The sequence below is a fragment of the Parasteatoda tepidariorum genome, chromosome 12 (assembly GCF_982258835.1).
Source record: "Parasteatoda tepidariorum strain Cologne lab strain chromosome 12, Ptep-v5.0, whole genome shotgun sequence".
NCBI lineage: Eukaryota > Metazoa > Arthropoda > Arachnida > Araneae > Theridiidae > Parasteatoda > Parasteatoda tepidariorum.
Genome location: NC_141766.1, coordinates 13,215,519 through 13,232,221, shown reverse-complemented (window position 1 = coordinate 13,232,221; position 16,703 = coordinate 13,215,519). Strand labels below are relative to the sequence as shown.

General features: G+C 29.4%; 1 protein-coding gene across 2 annotated transcripts in view; it reads right to left on the bottom strand.

Annotated features, from left to right (window-relative positions):
• The window catches only part of LOC107449518 (grainyhead-like protein 1 homolog), a 175,411-nt gene that overhangs the window by 27,894 nt on the left and 130,814 nt on the right, over positions 1 to 16,703 (bottom strand). For both annotated transcript variants that reach the window (XR_015430874.1, XM_016065069.4), the window contains exon 11: positions 6,964 to 7,027. Coding sequence is in view for 1 of the 2 variants with exons in the window: in XM_016065069.4 (XP_015920555.1) it covers positions 6,964 to 7,027 (64 nt within the window). In the remaining variant the exon portion in view is untranslated. The remainder of the gene's footprint in view (positions 1 to 6,963; positions 7,028 to 16,703) is intronic.

Below are 16,703 nucleotides of genomic sequence, written 5' to 3'. Positions count from 1 at the left end.
CTGGGCTAAATAGGAAACTATTTTATTTTTGTTAGGTCTAACGTAGAGCTCATCACTTTTGAAAGACGTCGGTGACGCTAGAAATTTTTTACATTAATGGTGCGCTCTACGTTGGTTAAGATTAACACCCATTTTAGGTCTGACAAAAATAAAAATGTTTTTCGAATTTAAAACATTTTAAAAATGTAGTTTTTAAATTTTTTTTTTAGTTTTATGTTTGTAAATTTCTTTGAGTTCCTGTTTAAAAATAATAGAAATTTCAATAAGTAAATTAGTGATAATATAGCCATTAATTTTGCTCGTATTATTTAAAAAAAAAAAAAAAACCCATATTAAAGTGGATTAGCATCAGGCAGTAGTTTAACACGTTGAATGCCACGCTAATTTTACATGACTTGTCCATCTGGACAAACCGTAAATAACTACAAACTAACTAAATTTTGACAGATTTTGATAGTTTTTTTTAAAAGGTTTAGCATGGCATACCTGAAAAAAGTGGTGAATTATGTATGCCTTCGAATTGTTTTAGAAATAGCGGTGGATAAAAATCTACTAAATTGAATTTATTAGACCAAGAATCACAATTAATAAACTTGAAAATATTTATTCACTGTCCGGAGCAAGTTGGCATCTCTGTCTATATAAGTAAAACTATTTTTGAGTGTTTTACATTCTATTAATTTCCTCAAACTATTTTAGCAACATTTTGAGCACGATAGCTTGTTCGAAAGTGATCGAAGCATTAAGTTCTTTCAGACGTTGAAATAGATGTTCAAAAAATGATTGATTGTCATCCAACACAGAACTCTGGTTAACACCTTAGCTAGTCGGAAAGTGGTTAAAACTTATAATAACGATATACTCCAAAAACGATAATAAAGGCAAATTTTGCATGGTGTGCTGAAAAAATTAAATCTTATATTTGTTCTTAGACACAGAGCTGCAGCTGAAATCAGAGTACCTAAATCACTCTGATAAACGCAAAATTCTATTTGGTGAAAAGAGACTTCCGTTAGCCGTAATTGTACCATTGAAGCCTTCCTTACCCTCAAGAAAAGTGTTGCAGAAAGAGATTTGAGTGCACTAGCTAGTTGAAAAGTTGTTAAATTTCGATTTTAAAATTTCCCCCTCTCAGACCCGAAAGTGATTTTATAAAAACTGTATTTAAAATGAAATACAAGTTTTTAATACATTTTTCAGTTTAATTATTATGAAATTAGTTTTTTTTTCTTCTTAAATAGCAATATTTTAATTGGAATTTTCATCTGCAAAAATGATTTACGTTAATTTCGAAATTGATTACTTTAAAAAAGAATTTTTAAATTAGTATAAATACGACCTGAAAATATCAATAGTATAATAAAAAAGTTGATTTTACCAAATCTAAAAATCCTCCTCACCTAAGTTAATTGTGATCGTTAAAATATATTTTAGAATAGTTGTAAAAAAAAAAGCAAGACAGAACATAAAATTAAGACACCGCAATAATCGCCGTATGAAAATAAAAACATTTTAAATTTAACGAAAAACGGAGCTAAATAAATCAGTAATAACAAAATACTTTTAACAGAAAATATTTGCCTTATGCGGCGTGTCATCTTTTGAACTAGGTGTGTTTAAATCGAAGTGGGAGTTTCAGTCGAAGCAGGCGTGTTCAGATCACGTCTGAGTTGTAGTTCATTTACGTAGCACTAGAGATTCACAATGGGTTTTTGGCTATGGTCTGGGAAATATCCCTGAGGATGTTTCGAAGACATTCCATCAAAATTTTGATCCTCTGCAGAGGGGATAGCACCCCCGCTTCGGTAGCCCAACGACCTGTCGCGAAGTCGACCACTTTACAGTAGAACAGTTCAACAGGGACCAATACCGCACAGACTCGGTCCCTACGAAGAATGATCCAAGTGGTCACCCACCTGCACACTGACCGCAGCCAGTGATGTTAGACATCAGTGATCTGCTGGGAACCGTGTCTTAACGATCAGTCCATTGCGGGACTGATCACATCTGAGAGACACCTATGTAAGGCTGGGCTATCCGCAACGTCTATGAAGAGGTACCATCTGATAGAGTCGAGTTAATAGATCTTATATACCAGTAAAGGAGAATTGAATAGTTGCGCTACATTGCTACCACTCTCCGATAGAAGTAGTAGTAATATCGGTTTGCCAGGGTGCCTGAGACCGAAGTGGCCCTTTCATGAGATAGGAATCATTGAGGTGACATAAATAAAGTTGGAGAAAAAATGAGCACATTTGCTCAGTAAAGTTCAAAGGACGAAATGGAAATCCGTAAAGGCAAGGGCTGCATGATGACGAGAAAAAGAGTTACGAGTAATCAGCAATCACGAAGTCAGCGTTTCTTTGCATCTCGCTGTTTAGATGATTACTTTTCTAAATGAGGTAGTTAAGGCCTGTTTACACGGTCCAAGTTCTTCGACGAAGATTGATTGAAATTGATGGAAACTTATTTTGCTTTGAGCTTGGATCGTGTAAACAATAATCCAAGTACTTAGTCCAAGTCCTTGGACGATAGTAGAACATTTTCTACTTTCCATCCAAGTTTTTTCTCTCTTAACCAATCAGCTTCTTAAGTTTTGTGACGTCAACAAGCAGGCATCACATTATGTCATTTTGTTGTCTGTTTTCATATATTTTAGCCCAAATAAATTAACCTGTCACGGTCTATTTCTGCTATTAAGATTTTATTTGAATTTATTTAGTAATTTTAAATTCATATAAGTATGATTTAATAATGTTGAATATGAACGTTGCGTATGCACAAATTTTTCTTCCGACCAATCAGAGACATTCAAGAACTTAGATAGTGTCGACGAATCATCCAATTTCTCGGAGAGAGAAATTCCTCCAATTTTATCTTAGAATTTATCTTCAAGGGATACCCCAAGTTGCGATAGCTGCTACGGACAAACGGGTTCTACCGCAAATGACCGCAAACTGTTTGACATTGAGCTATTTACCAATACCGAATACCGCCACAGAAATCACGTTTTTTGGTCAAAACCTCTACAACAATTCTCCACTGCCCGTTTACCAGGTGTGTTTGCATTGTCCGGCTCAGAAAACCACAACATCTTGAATTTCTATCATAAAAACGTTGATCAGTTAACGACTAGCAGGACTCCTGCATTCCACAATCTTGCATCATAAACACACGAAAAAAGAAGGAATCATATCGGCATCATGAGGTGGGCGGGTTCGGCTGGTAACTGGAACTAAATTCTCGATTAATCGGAAATTAATTTTTGAGGATTTATTTGGTCCGAATTCATGAATATTTGCACAAAACAAATGATGTTTAAATTTATTTTATTTTACAATCAAAAGTTTTACAAAAGTATTTATGTTTTGTTAATCTTATATTATTTCCGCTAACAAACAATAAACAATACCCAAAATATTTAACTTTTAAATACGTCTTCCTTTATTAAGTAATAAAGTAGCTCATTATAACGTCTGCAAAAACGAATATTAAAATATAAAAGATAAATAACACTAACTCGGTTTTAGCTGCTATTCGATAGATGTCCCGTTTAATTAAATCAATCTATTTTTGTATTAATTAATTTTTGGGGAATTTGTAAAATAAAACCTTAGGGGTATTTTTATAAATACCTTTACATTTTGATATTGTACACATATACGCTTAAAATTTATAAAATAATTGATATAAAGAATAGCGTAACAGAAAGCAAATGAAGCTGTTTTCCGTTCAATGACAAATATTTACAATTGGCAGTTACTGTTTGTGGTTTCACAACCTTGGTGATCTCAATTGTCTTATTTCTCGATGGCTATGACTACTATCTATGCTATCAGGCTATGACTACTATGATGGCTATGATCAGACTACTATGTTGTGGGGGGGAAATACGAAAGATCTCATTACGTTTGAACTACTAAAAGATGTCTTGTTTACGGTAATCCGTGCTATCGCTCTTCTAAGAGGTAATGGTTAGTTATGCAAACTTTATTATTTGGCCTAATATTTTACCGTTCTTTTTTTCAAAAGTTATTTAAATTCCATGCTTATGCTCAAAAAATATTAAGAACATTTTTAAAAATTAATTTAATAGTCGGATAGCCGCAATGGTTCAGTGGATAGAGGGGGATATTTCCGTATCGTGATCTGTTGTGCCAACTACAATTGCCAAGGTGACAAATAGATTTTAAATTTGCAATTTTTCAAAAAAAAAAAAAAAAAAAAAACAAACAAACAAACAAAACATGTAGATGTTTGCCCGGGGTTGGCTACGATCTAACCATTTTGAATTAGTCCTTTTGTGATGTCTTTTCTCGCAGACCGCTTCCCGGAAGTTATCAAGACTTGGCGATTATTCTGCCACAGATCAAGATGCTGAAATCTTCCAGAATAGAGCGTTCGCCTTCCAATGAGGTGAGCCGGATTCGAGTCTCTGCATTGGCTGATCGATACTGCACTGACCACAGTGCTGACGTGAAATATCCTCAGTGGTCGACGGATCATGGGTTAGAGTCCTCTTGCCATCAGGCTAACCGTGACTGGTTCTCGTGGCCTTGCTCTCCATGTAACGGAAATGCGAGATCGTTCCATCAGAAGTCTTTCACGAATGCAAATTTCTTTCAATACCTTATCCAGAAGTTCCCTTGTCTTCAGGATTGGGTTCAAAATAACAAGGCTACGTAGCTGAACATTAGTAGTTGTAAATTCAAAAATTGGGTCGACTGTTCAACGATGGTTATAATATAATGAAATAGACGGGAGTTTACATTATTCGTGGGACATCAACGAAGACCTTGATTAATAGTGTTAGTTGAGTTGAGTTTTGGTTGAAATTTCAAAGAATTCACCTAAAAAGACTAAGTTTTCCATTCATGAAACTATGCTAACTAGAAAAAATATCCTAGATTTTCTTCTTATTGCTTGGCAACCCGCACAAATAGCAAAACTACCGGCATTCTTCCAGAATTATTCCTAAAATGCTGCAAAACTAGCTACTCAGCTTGGAGAAAATGTTTGGTCTTTTCCTACCGAAAGACATTGGATGAAAATGTTCTTTGAAATTCTTTATTTAATGGCTAAAAACTAAAATAATTACTGGGTGAAGTGTTTCGAAAAGATTACTTAATTAATGTTTTGAAATTTCAGTACATTTATTCTAAAAACATCAAATAATAATGTTCAATAGTTAAAACCGGTAATAATATAAACATTTCAAAAGATTTATTTTAAATCTTATTATATGACAAACATCAACTAAGGTGGATGAATTATAATATTAGAGAAGAAAATTATATTTTTTAAAATAATCGATTTACAACTGTATGGTAGAGGGGTAGTAATGTAGATAAATGGAATATTCTTGTTATTTATCATTTGAAATTTCTTTCTCAACTTTGGCAAAACTATGTTTCATTTATATGCATATGATTGAGCAGATTAAAAAACCATCCTTTTTAATAATATTATATTATATTTCAATTTTATTTTAATTAACGAATAATGAGTTTAATGGAACAAATGTTTTCAGTTTACAATGTTAACAGTGTTTCCTTAAAGCAGTATTAAATGTGCCTTTTCTTTAAATACAAAGCCATCAATACAGACATATTTTTTTACAAAATAAAATGCTTTAAATAAATGTCTCATTAGGAAAATTTTTCTCTGATACAAACTTTGCATATGCTGAGCAATAATTAAACTTCTCTTAATTAGTTTTTGTTTAATAGTAAATCAGTGTAAAAACTTTAATAAAAACGTTATTTATTGAGAGTTAGCATTACAAAAAATTCCTGAAAAAATGCAACTGAATTAAAGTTTGTATTGCAGGGAAACAACACTAAAAACCGTCAATCTATATATTAACGAACTTCATAATTGGTGTGTACGTTTTCTTTATAAAATTTAGTTAATATGTGATTCATTTGTTTTATAATAATAATTTAATTATTTCATGAACCGTTTATTTTTATTTAATTATATAATAAATGTTATTTAGCTTTAATCAACCAGCAATTTAATAGTAAATCAGGGTGAAAACATTAATAAAAACGTTATTTATTGAGAGTTAGCATTACAAAAAATTCCTAAAAAAATGCAACAGAATTAAAGTTTGTATTGCAGGGAAACAACACTAAAAACCGTCATTCTATATATTAACGAACTTCATAATTGGGGTGTACGTTTTCTTTACAAAATTTAGTTAATATGTGATTCATTTGTTTTATAATAATAATTTAATTATTTCATGAACCGTTTATTTTTATTTAGTTATATAATAAATGTTATTTGGCTTAAATCAATAATCAATCAGCAATTTAATAGTAAATCAGGGTGAAAACATTAATAAAAACGTTATTTATTGAGAGTTGCCATTACAAAAAATTCCTAAAAAAACGCAACAGAATTAAAGTTTGTGTTGCAGGGAAGCAACACTTAAAACCGTCATTCTACATATTAACGAACTTTATAATTGGTGTGTACGTTTTCTTTACAAAATTTAGTCCATATGTGATTCATTTGTTTTATAATAATAATTTAATTATTTCATGAACCTTTTATTTTTATTTAGTTATATAATAAATGTTATTTGGCTTAAATCAATAATCAATCAGCAATTTAATAGTAAATCAGGGTGAAAACATTAATAAAAACGTTATTTATTGAGAGTTGGCATTACAAAAAATTCCTAAAGAAATGCAACAGAATTAAAGTTTGTGTTGCAGGGAAACAACACTTAAAACCGTCATTCTACATATTAGCGAACTTTATAATTGGTGTGTACATTTTCCTTACAACACTTAATCCTTATTTGATTCATTTGTTTTATAGCAATAAGTTTATTATTTTATGAACCTTTTATTTGTATTTAATTATATAATAAATGATATTTTGCATTTTGTCTAAATTATAATTATACTTAAAAAGATAATTATGAATAAACAAATAAAATATAAAACTTACTTGCTACTGTTAGTTTTCTTTTAGCAGCCCTTCGTTCTTCATCTCTTGTTTTACGTTCAGCTCCCTGTATCAAAAAGATGGAAAAGAATCTAATTAACATAATAAGAAACTAATTAAGTTAACACTAATTAGCATAGCGTTAACTTAAAATTTACAAATACTTTATATTCAATACTTGGGAAGGCTTATATTTTAAGTTTACATAATTCAATATTTAAGAGTTCTTACGTTCTAGGTTTACATTTTATTCAATATTTAGGTAGGTTTAAATTTTATTCAATATTTAGGAGTGCTTAAATTTAAATTTTACACATTTTATTCAAAATTTTGGAATGCTTATGTTCTAAGGTTAAATTTTTTTCTAATATGTAGGAGTACTAACATTCTTGGTTTACAACTTTATTCAATATTTAGGAATGCTTGTATTAGAAGTTTCATTTTATTCAATATTAAGGAATACCTCTATTTTTCGTTTGCATTTTATTCAATATTTAGCATTGCTTAAATCTAAAAGATAGCAATTTATTCAACATTTAGAAGAGTTTTAAATCTAGAAGTAAACATTTTATTAGGAGTTCTACAAAACCAAAACTGTTCAGATGATGTTATTGTTTCACCCAAGAGCCATATTACAATGATGAGTTATAGGGTCATCGGGTTCATTTATTTCAAAAATATAATGACTTCTGCATATAACAGTAACATAAATAAACAAAAGTTAAATCTGTTTTGAACTCTGAACTTTCATGACTATAAAGAAAAACAAAATATTCGGTATAATCAAGAGATTAAGTTGATATACTAATATTTAAGCACTTAATTATATTTCAATTGGTTGAATTTGATTATCTTATGGATGAGGATATATTTCTTATCATGACATTTATTGTATCAATAACTTGCCTTTTATGTGAGCTATGTTGGGCATTAAAAATTAACTTTGCGTAATCATGCAAGGTTATTAAATGACTTAAACTATAAATTTGAGAGGAAAAAAATAGTTAATTTTCATCCTTTTAATATCAATAATAAAATCTGACTAATTAATTTCGTACATTAGTTTTTTAATTACTATTTTCTAAATTAGTTATTTTAATGCTGCATGTACTAAAACTAATTATCTGAACATAATATAAGTAACAACAATTATTGAAAAAGATGCCTTAAATTAAAAATAGAAGGAAAACGCCGGTTTTCAGATTACGATATTTGCATATGTAATATTTACGTCATGTTCATGAGCAAAATGTAATAAATTACAAGTAATTTATTCCAGAAATTATATATTACATTTGTAATTAGTAATAATTACATAATTTGTAATAACTAGAGGTAATAAATAACAATATAGTTGAAATTGTGAATAATTAGTAATTGCAAACGAAGTTAGTTTTTACCTACACTTATAGTTACAATTATAAACACAAACTATGATTGCTTAGAATCGCCATTATAATTTTCATCATGGATTGTGATTGATTATAAACACTATTACTATTGTAATGGTAAATTCTGATTGCTTATAATTACGATTATAGTTTAATCGTAATTAATGATGACTCAGTCATATTTCACGCTCTTACTTTAAGAGCTTTAAATTTATTCAGCTGCCACTTTTGTCGAGTCATGTCTGCTGCTGTATTAAATTAGAGCTTTTTGATTTAGAAAGGCCCTTCACGGAATAACTTTCGTTCTAATTATCGGATTTTCACGAACTAAGTGTTAATTGTTTCAGGGAGTAACTTCAAATATGCTACTTAATTAGTGCTAACTATTAAGTTACGAAATCAGCCACAAAAACGTACTTTCTCTGATTGAACATATAATTTTTCTACATATTTAGATTCCTCAAAATATGGGGGTAGACATTGGGGGAGATCTGATGTCATTAGTGTGGATATTAATCGAGCGGAGATTTGGCCCACAGAAATCAATTCTAGTGTAGTTATCAGCATACGGTCTTGATGTCAAACGAGCATCACAGTCCGGATGTCAAATGGACATACTTATACGGATATCAAACTGATATACGCGGGCCATATCTCCGTACTGTTGATATCATGGTGACCATTTTTTACATAACAGGCAAAAGGACAAAAGAAAATGTTTTATATGTGCTACAAATGTTGGAGGTAATCTTTGAAAACTCGTTACTAATAATTTCTTTTACAACCTTAAAAAAAAAAAAAAAAAAAAAAAAAACTCTATCATTGTTTTTTTCAATCGTTAAAAAAACTTATATTTCATATAGCCTAGTAGTTGTATGCAATTATAGATTTAAAAAATTATAATTCTATAAAAAAATATTTGATATTAGGAAAAAATGCCTTTCTCAAAGGAGACTTAATTTGAAAATACTTACTCTTTGATCTTTATTTCACATTTAAAGTAGTTGTGATTATTATTGTGATTTACTATTTGATATTTATTTCACATTTAAAGTAATTGTGATTATTATTGTGAAATTAGTATAATAAAAGCGATTAATATACAGAAGATTTGGAATTTTCACATTGATGACCAATTAGATAGTAAATAAATTTTTAGAGTTTCATTTTTCTGTGAATAAATAGTTAAATATCATATTCTTATGCTTTAAAATTAGTTTTAAGTGTTAATATTCATATTGTCAATGTTTTTTTTTTAATCGTATTTTTAGCTTTAATGAGGTGTGTAGGCAAAATCAATTTTTAGTTTTGTGTTATGAAGATTATCTACTGTAGTTATTTCATATATTTCCCCCTTTTTTTAAGCTGATTAACAGTAATAAAATGTTAATATTATTCATGTTGATAGGAAAATACTAGCATTGAGGAGACAATTCCACAAACGCCTGAGCCACCAAGATTGATAGCGATTGGCACAGAGAGTGCCTACTATGTATATGCCATCCCCATGTTTACAATGAATTAAGCTGTCATTTTGATTCTGGTGACTAACTGGATTTTTAATATAGAATTTCTTTCTTATTGAAAGAAAAGTTTTCCGTTAAAAAGTATCTTCTGTTAAAAAAAGTTTTCTGTTAAAAAATTTCTGTAATTTGCAAAAATATGATGTGGTTGTTGGATTGCTTAAACGATTAAAATTATATATAAATTTCAATACAAATTAAATGAGATATTATATGCTTTGTTTTTTTATGCATATCCTTGTTCTTGTATATCTTTTTTATTGAAACAAAATCCTCAAGAAAAAAATTTTCTAATTTTTTTTCAATTTCCCACTCATGTTTGCACTTTATAAATGCTTTGTGTACCCTTCTCTCAGGTTCTAATCAAAATTAATCAATAATTCTTTTCTAAAAGGTTGAAGTTTTCGATTATATTTTGTGTTTACTGTTTTTGAAATTTTATTTTGAACAAAGATTCAAAACATCAAGGATAATAAAAGACTCACAATTAATTTTGCCCAGTAATGTGGGAGATAAATTTTCAAGCAATTTTGTAAAATATGGGGATATTCTTATAGCAATTTGTTTTTAAATTAAGATCCAAAGCAATCTAAATATGATAGAGAAAATTCCAAACATAACTGAGAAAATTATAAAATTTATTATCAGTTAGAAATTGAGCTTAGTGGCATATTTTTTAAATTTAAATAATTTTTGGACGTACATATATCTAATGCTACAATTTTATTGTGATGTTTTAATAAGTAAATGAAACTATAAGTTCATCAATATTTATAATAAATTCATAATAACTAAATGTGCCAAGAAAGATATTTAAATGTATCTAAATTGTATGTGGAATTCATCCTAAAACAAGTTATTAAAAGCACCCAAATTGAGAATTGTGTCAAGAAAAATATGCTTAGGATTGTGCAAAGCAGGTGTCAACATAGCTTTTGATTGATTACTTTAATAACCACTCTTATTTAAATCTCATTCAGTAAAATAAAATGATTTCTTCAAGATTTCTATTACCATTAGTGGTGACATACTGTTACAATTATCTCTACTCTTAGAAAAGCTCTTTTGGAATAGTTTCTGAGTAATAAAATGTCCAAAAAGTCGTTATTTAAATTTCTGAAAAGCTATTTCATAGTTTGACGTTCAAAGTCACACAGTTTAAAATGACAAAAAATTTACATGCTTTACAATTTAAAATGCTACTACTACTATTAAAAAACTAATCAAAAAATTTAAAAAATTTATTTTTTCTAAAAAACTGTCTTTGGGCAAACGAGTTTTATAAGTGAGTGCCAGAATTTTTTGATTAACGTATTTAGTTTTAGAGGTATGATATGAGAGGTAAGGTAAATACAATAAGTTAAATTAACACCAAACGACCCGACCCCTCTCTTTACTAAACTAATGGATTTTTCAGATTGCGGCAGCAAACTTTTTCAGAATTTTTCGTGTCTGATTGCTTAACTTAATTAATAATTATCAAAAATTAATTAGCGTGTATTATTAGCTTATTTTGGCCCCTTAAAGTTTAAACCATTAAGCTTCATATTTAGCATTGGGAAATCTAATCACTGATTTTCCGATATTTATTGATACTTGATTGAAACTTGATTATTGAATCAAATATTATGTACGAAAGCGGTGATAAAATGTCTGTTAATATCTTGTGATACAACCAAGGATGCCAAATTATAAATAATGCCTCATTCAAATGTATCATTTATTATTTTCTAATATATAATAAAATATTGGATTTAATTACATATCAGAAAATAAGAAATGATACATTTGAATGTGAAAAAGTTTTGATGTCTGAACAATGAGAAATCCACTTAGCCTCCGATATTTATTGATACTTGACTGAAACCAACTAATTATTGAATCAAACATTATAAACGAAAGTGGTGATAAAGTGGTTTGTTACCATCATGTGATACATCCAAGGATGCTATAAATACTTATTAATGGCAACTAAATTATTTCGATGTAGAATCGTTAAATTTGTTATCCAAAAGAAGCGAAGGTTATCCCCAACTCAAAGCTTTCCATTTTATGACTGCGTATTTGCAACTTAAAATGGAACGTTTCTAACTTTTTCTCGACCTCATAATGTCTTCAATACTTCGGAAATTAACGTGCTACTTGACCTCGAGAAATAGTAGGAAGTCAAGATGGATGATACCCTTTCTATTCTCAGCCGTCAGTCATCTTTAGGTACAAACAAAGCTCTTCATCCTAGATGTTGGCCGTTACGAAAGTTAAAGGTGACACACCTTCTCCTGCTGAGAAGACTTGGCAAGCTATGGACATGATGGATAGAATGTTAGAAGGGGTAACCAAAGTCCAGGGTCATAAGTTTATGACAGCAAAATAGGAAAGACAAAAAGTGTGGTGTAGTTCATAGGGATTAGAAAATAGAATTCAGAATATTAATGATACAAATATCCAGTGAAATGGACTTTTCTAGGGTAAATCAGGAAATAAGCTAAGCTTCTTTTGACAGATTAAATCAGGAGTTGAAAGTTCAAGTAGCATCATTAGTACGAAAGAAGGGGAATAACTTATCATTTTGAAAGGTTAGTAATATCCACAATTTCGTAGCTATGACTTTATTTTACGGATTTAAACCAAGCCTCTATCTAACTTAGATTTTATTTACTTGAAAGACATCAAATGCTGCAAAAATAACGATTATGTTAATAAAGTAAATGAGTCACTTTTGGAACTTTATAATAGTGACCGCATTTTAAATGGAAGAAAAAAAACATATACATAAAAAAGGGGAAAACAAGCATAACTAATTTAAGATCAGAGGTGTCAAATTTTGAAATTTTCAGTTAAAAAAGGTGGATAAATTGTGAATAAGAATATATGGAACACAAATTGCTTATCCATTGAGTATAGCAATTATTGTGTATCACAATTGTGTATAGCAATTTATTGTAATGTGTGGATAAAGCATAAATTTTGTGAATGCTGTAGAAAAATGTTATGAAATTAAAAATAAAATATAAATATTAAAAAGCATAAATATAAAGTATAAAAATATTATTCTATATTAGGCACAGAAAAAGTAAATTCTGAACAAAAAAGTAAGTTTATGTAATGTAAAGTAAGAATAGACAACAGATATTTGTTATCATAAGTAATATCAATTAACGTAAGTAATTATACTTAGCATTACTATGATAGTAGCAATTATATTTTTGTGTAGCATATTTCAATGATAGGGAATTTATAATCAGTAAAAAACTTGTTTTACATTTAAATAAACAGTGTATTAGCTTATAATAACATGTAAAGTCTAGGAGTTTCTATTTTGTTGTTTTTTAAGTGACATTTCTGATTGTTTTTATATTCTAAAACTGTTAATAAATTTTGAAAGTTTGTAAAATTGTGCCATTTATGCAAACGTTGAACAAACTATAATATTTAGTGAAAGAAACTTAAAAGTTAGCAGTTTCTTTTCAATCATGTTTTTAGGTTAATACAAATATCTATATTAAAGCACAAAAACAAGATGGCTAAAATATACTTATATTTGAAACATTAAATTAATTTCAAATGGATAGTGGGCTTTACAAATTTTAGAATAATAAATATCAACTTTGCTAAAAACTGGGTTGTAAAAATTTTCTGCCCTCCTCCTCATTGATTATTAATATTATCTTTAATATTTAAATTGCTGAATATACCAAGCAAATAGATTAATGATATTCAAAAAAAATTATATATGAAGAGATTAGTTAATTTACGTTGACAAGATTTAGAAAATTCTGATAACTTGTTTCACATCAAATTCAAGGTCTTGGAACTTGTGATGGAATTAGAGAAAATGATCTATAATTAGGCACTATTATAAAAAAGTAATAATTTATAACTATTAATAGAGAAATAACGGGATAATTTATGTTCTGCGCTATCGAGATGTAACAATGAGAAAGAGAATAAGGACGGAATATCATTTGATTTTTGTGAGCGTGAATTAACAATTAATATAATTGAAGGTCTTTTTGAAATATCTCAAACTAATTTTTGAAGGATCAAGAGGAGAAAAAATTATAAAACTGAGTAAAGAAAAATAAACCGTTTAATTGGGAAAAAATTCTCAATATAAAAATATATTATTAACTATCTTCGAGTTATAATAACAAACTAACGCGAGAGCAAGGTCAGATTCAACAGAATTTAATCACTTTAGGTAAGATTAAATTTTTTGTGTGAATAAATTAATGTTACTAACAGTGTCAAGGTCAGAAAGATTATAGTGATCATAATCGAATACTCATACAATCTCAGAAAAATCACTTCAACATTGGTATCGATACCTTGAACTATATTATATGCAGAGCCTGATTAAGACAGGGGCATACGGGCAGCTGCCCCAGGCCCCCACATTAGAGGGGGCCCCCAAATTGAATAGAAAGTTTATTTTATGTTTCCTTCTTTAATGAACTTCTTAAAAACAAAATATCAGTACAGCATAAAATCCGTCAGTTTTATGTTTACTGCTTTATTAATCTATCGTATGAACACAATCTATATTTCGTAAATCCATTGTTTTCTATGGATAAATTTAGCTAATCAAAATCCTGTATTTTTACATATCGCAAAATGCGATATGCTTTCAAAAATACAGGCTTTTGATTGGCTTAATTGAACCATCGTAAAGGCGAAAATGTAGCTATATTTCGCCCTAATGTCAGCAAGGATATGAATTTTTCGCAGCTAGATGATAAAGTTAACAATCAGAAAATTGCATTTGGCATGATGGACATAGAATTGTCAGAAAATCAATAAAATGGACAGAACGATATTTCGTCTGACCATTGGAGGGACTTCATAGCTATTTCAGGTTCTAGTCTTGTTATATATAATGAGGTGAAAAATTTAAAAACCTCAATAAAAATCAGTTCTTCATTACTGAAGTAGCGAAGTAGAGGGGGCCCCAAAAGAAGTTTTTGCCCCAATTAGGCTAATTCGGGCCCTGATCATATGGTGCAAATTTTCTGCAGATTTAATAAAGTGTTAAACCATTTTCCGATCAAATTGAACCATAACATCAGGTTTAAGAAGTACGATAATAGGGTTCACCTTATCACCATAATGCGATAACAAATTTGAAGAATATTGTGATTCTACAAGCTCTAAAGTTTTAAATAGTGTAGAGTGGCTCACTTATGAGGTTTTACATAAAATGTTTCGATTCTAACAAAGGGAATTATTAGATAACTCAGGAGCAGTGGCGTAGCGAGGGGGGAGCAAGAGGGGGCATCATACCCCGGGCGCTACACACAAAGGGGCGCCAAATGGTCAGCAAAACAAAAAGAAGTTGTTGGATAATTTTTATTTTCATTATAATTTATTTCTGGAAAATATATTTTAAATTTAGTGCCGGTGAAATATAATAAATGTTAATTCGTAAATAAAAAGGAACACTAATCAAACTGTAATAATAGAGATGACACACCTTTTCCACTGGGCTGACTCGACCTGTGTCTGTCAGCACCTCCTTATGGCATCTACGCTGTGTGGTTACATATATTATCTCCAAATATTTGCAGTGTACAAAGTACAAACATCAGTGTACAAAGTGTTTGTATGTTTGTACAGTGTACAAACATTTTTTCTTTCAGAATTCATTTTTGTTTCTATAAACGCAATGTAGCTTACGCTTGTTATTTTAAAACGATAACAATGGCACTCTAATGTACTTATATGTACAGTCACGGAAAAAAGTATCCCGAAAATAACAACTAAAAGATTGTATATTTTTTAATATAGATACTTCTCAGACACACAACAAATACAGCGTTTTGCTGTTTCTAGGAAAGGACACAAACGCCGTATTTGTTGTGTACCTGAGAATTATCTGTTTCAAAAAATAAATGATTCTTTATTTGTTACTTTCCGGATACTTTTTTCCGCGACTGTACATATCCGTGACACTTGCGACAGGTTGTGGAATTCCGCTACAAGTTAGGTAAATACCCGAAATATTAACGTTTAAGTTATTTTGTGCCTGTATTTTTCAGTTTTGCGTGATTGTCATCGCGCTCTGCTTAGAAAAGAAATGAAATGTTATTAAATGTTATAAGTTTAATGTTAGCATAAATTATAGTGTATATTTCACTGCGTTGCTACCTTTCAAGTTCAAGGCATTCTTGGTTAGTAATAAAACAAATAAGATTACTTACTACATCTACTCGACGATTCTATTATTCAGTGAATAGGGTATGAAAAAATTTGAAATGATCAACTTTGATGATATTATTGATAAATTTGCTTCATCAAAAGCGGAAAATTTATACATAGTAATTAGTTTTATTAATGTATTATAATCATATTATTAAATATATGTATCTCCTTAGAGATAATAAATATTTACTTTTTTATTGTTTTAAAACTGCGTGTTCATACCTGTCAACTTTTACGCATTGGGCGCAAAATTTTATTTTTATATTTAAAGTGGTAGTAAATATATAGTATTTTTTCTTTTATAAACTAAATTTTTAAATGATTTTAATCACCACTATTCTTAAAAAATTAAGCATATATATTAATATGTGTTACTATCATGGTAGGCAGCTTAAGCTTTTTCAAATACAACGGATTTTTTTGCTTAAAATTGAAATTTTTATTCCATTTTAATACCACTGGGAAAGATCATAATGGAAGGGATTAAAAGTTGGCAGGTATGCGTGTTTTTAAAATATTTCTTTATAAATATGTAAAATAAATAATAGGTAACTTTTGAACTAATTTTAGATGATCATATACATTTCAAAATCTAGTCTTGTTTTCTCAACTACATTTTTTGTCACAAATT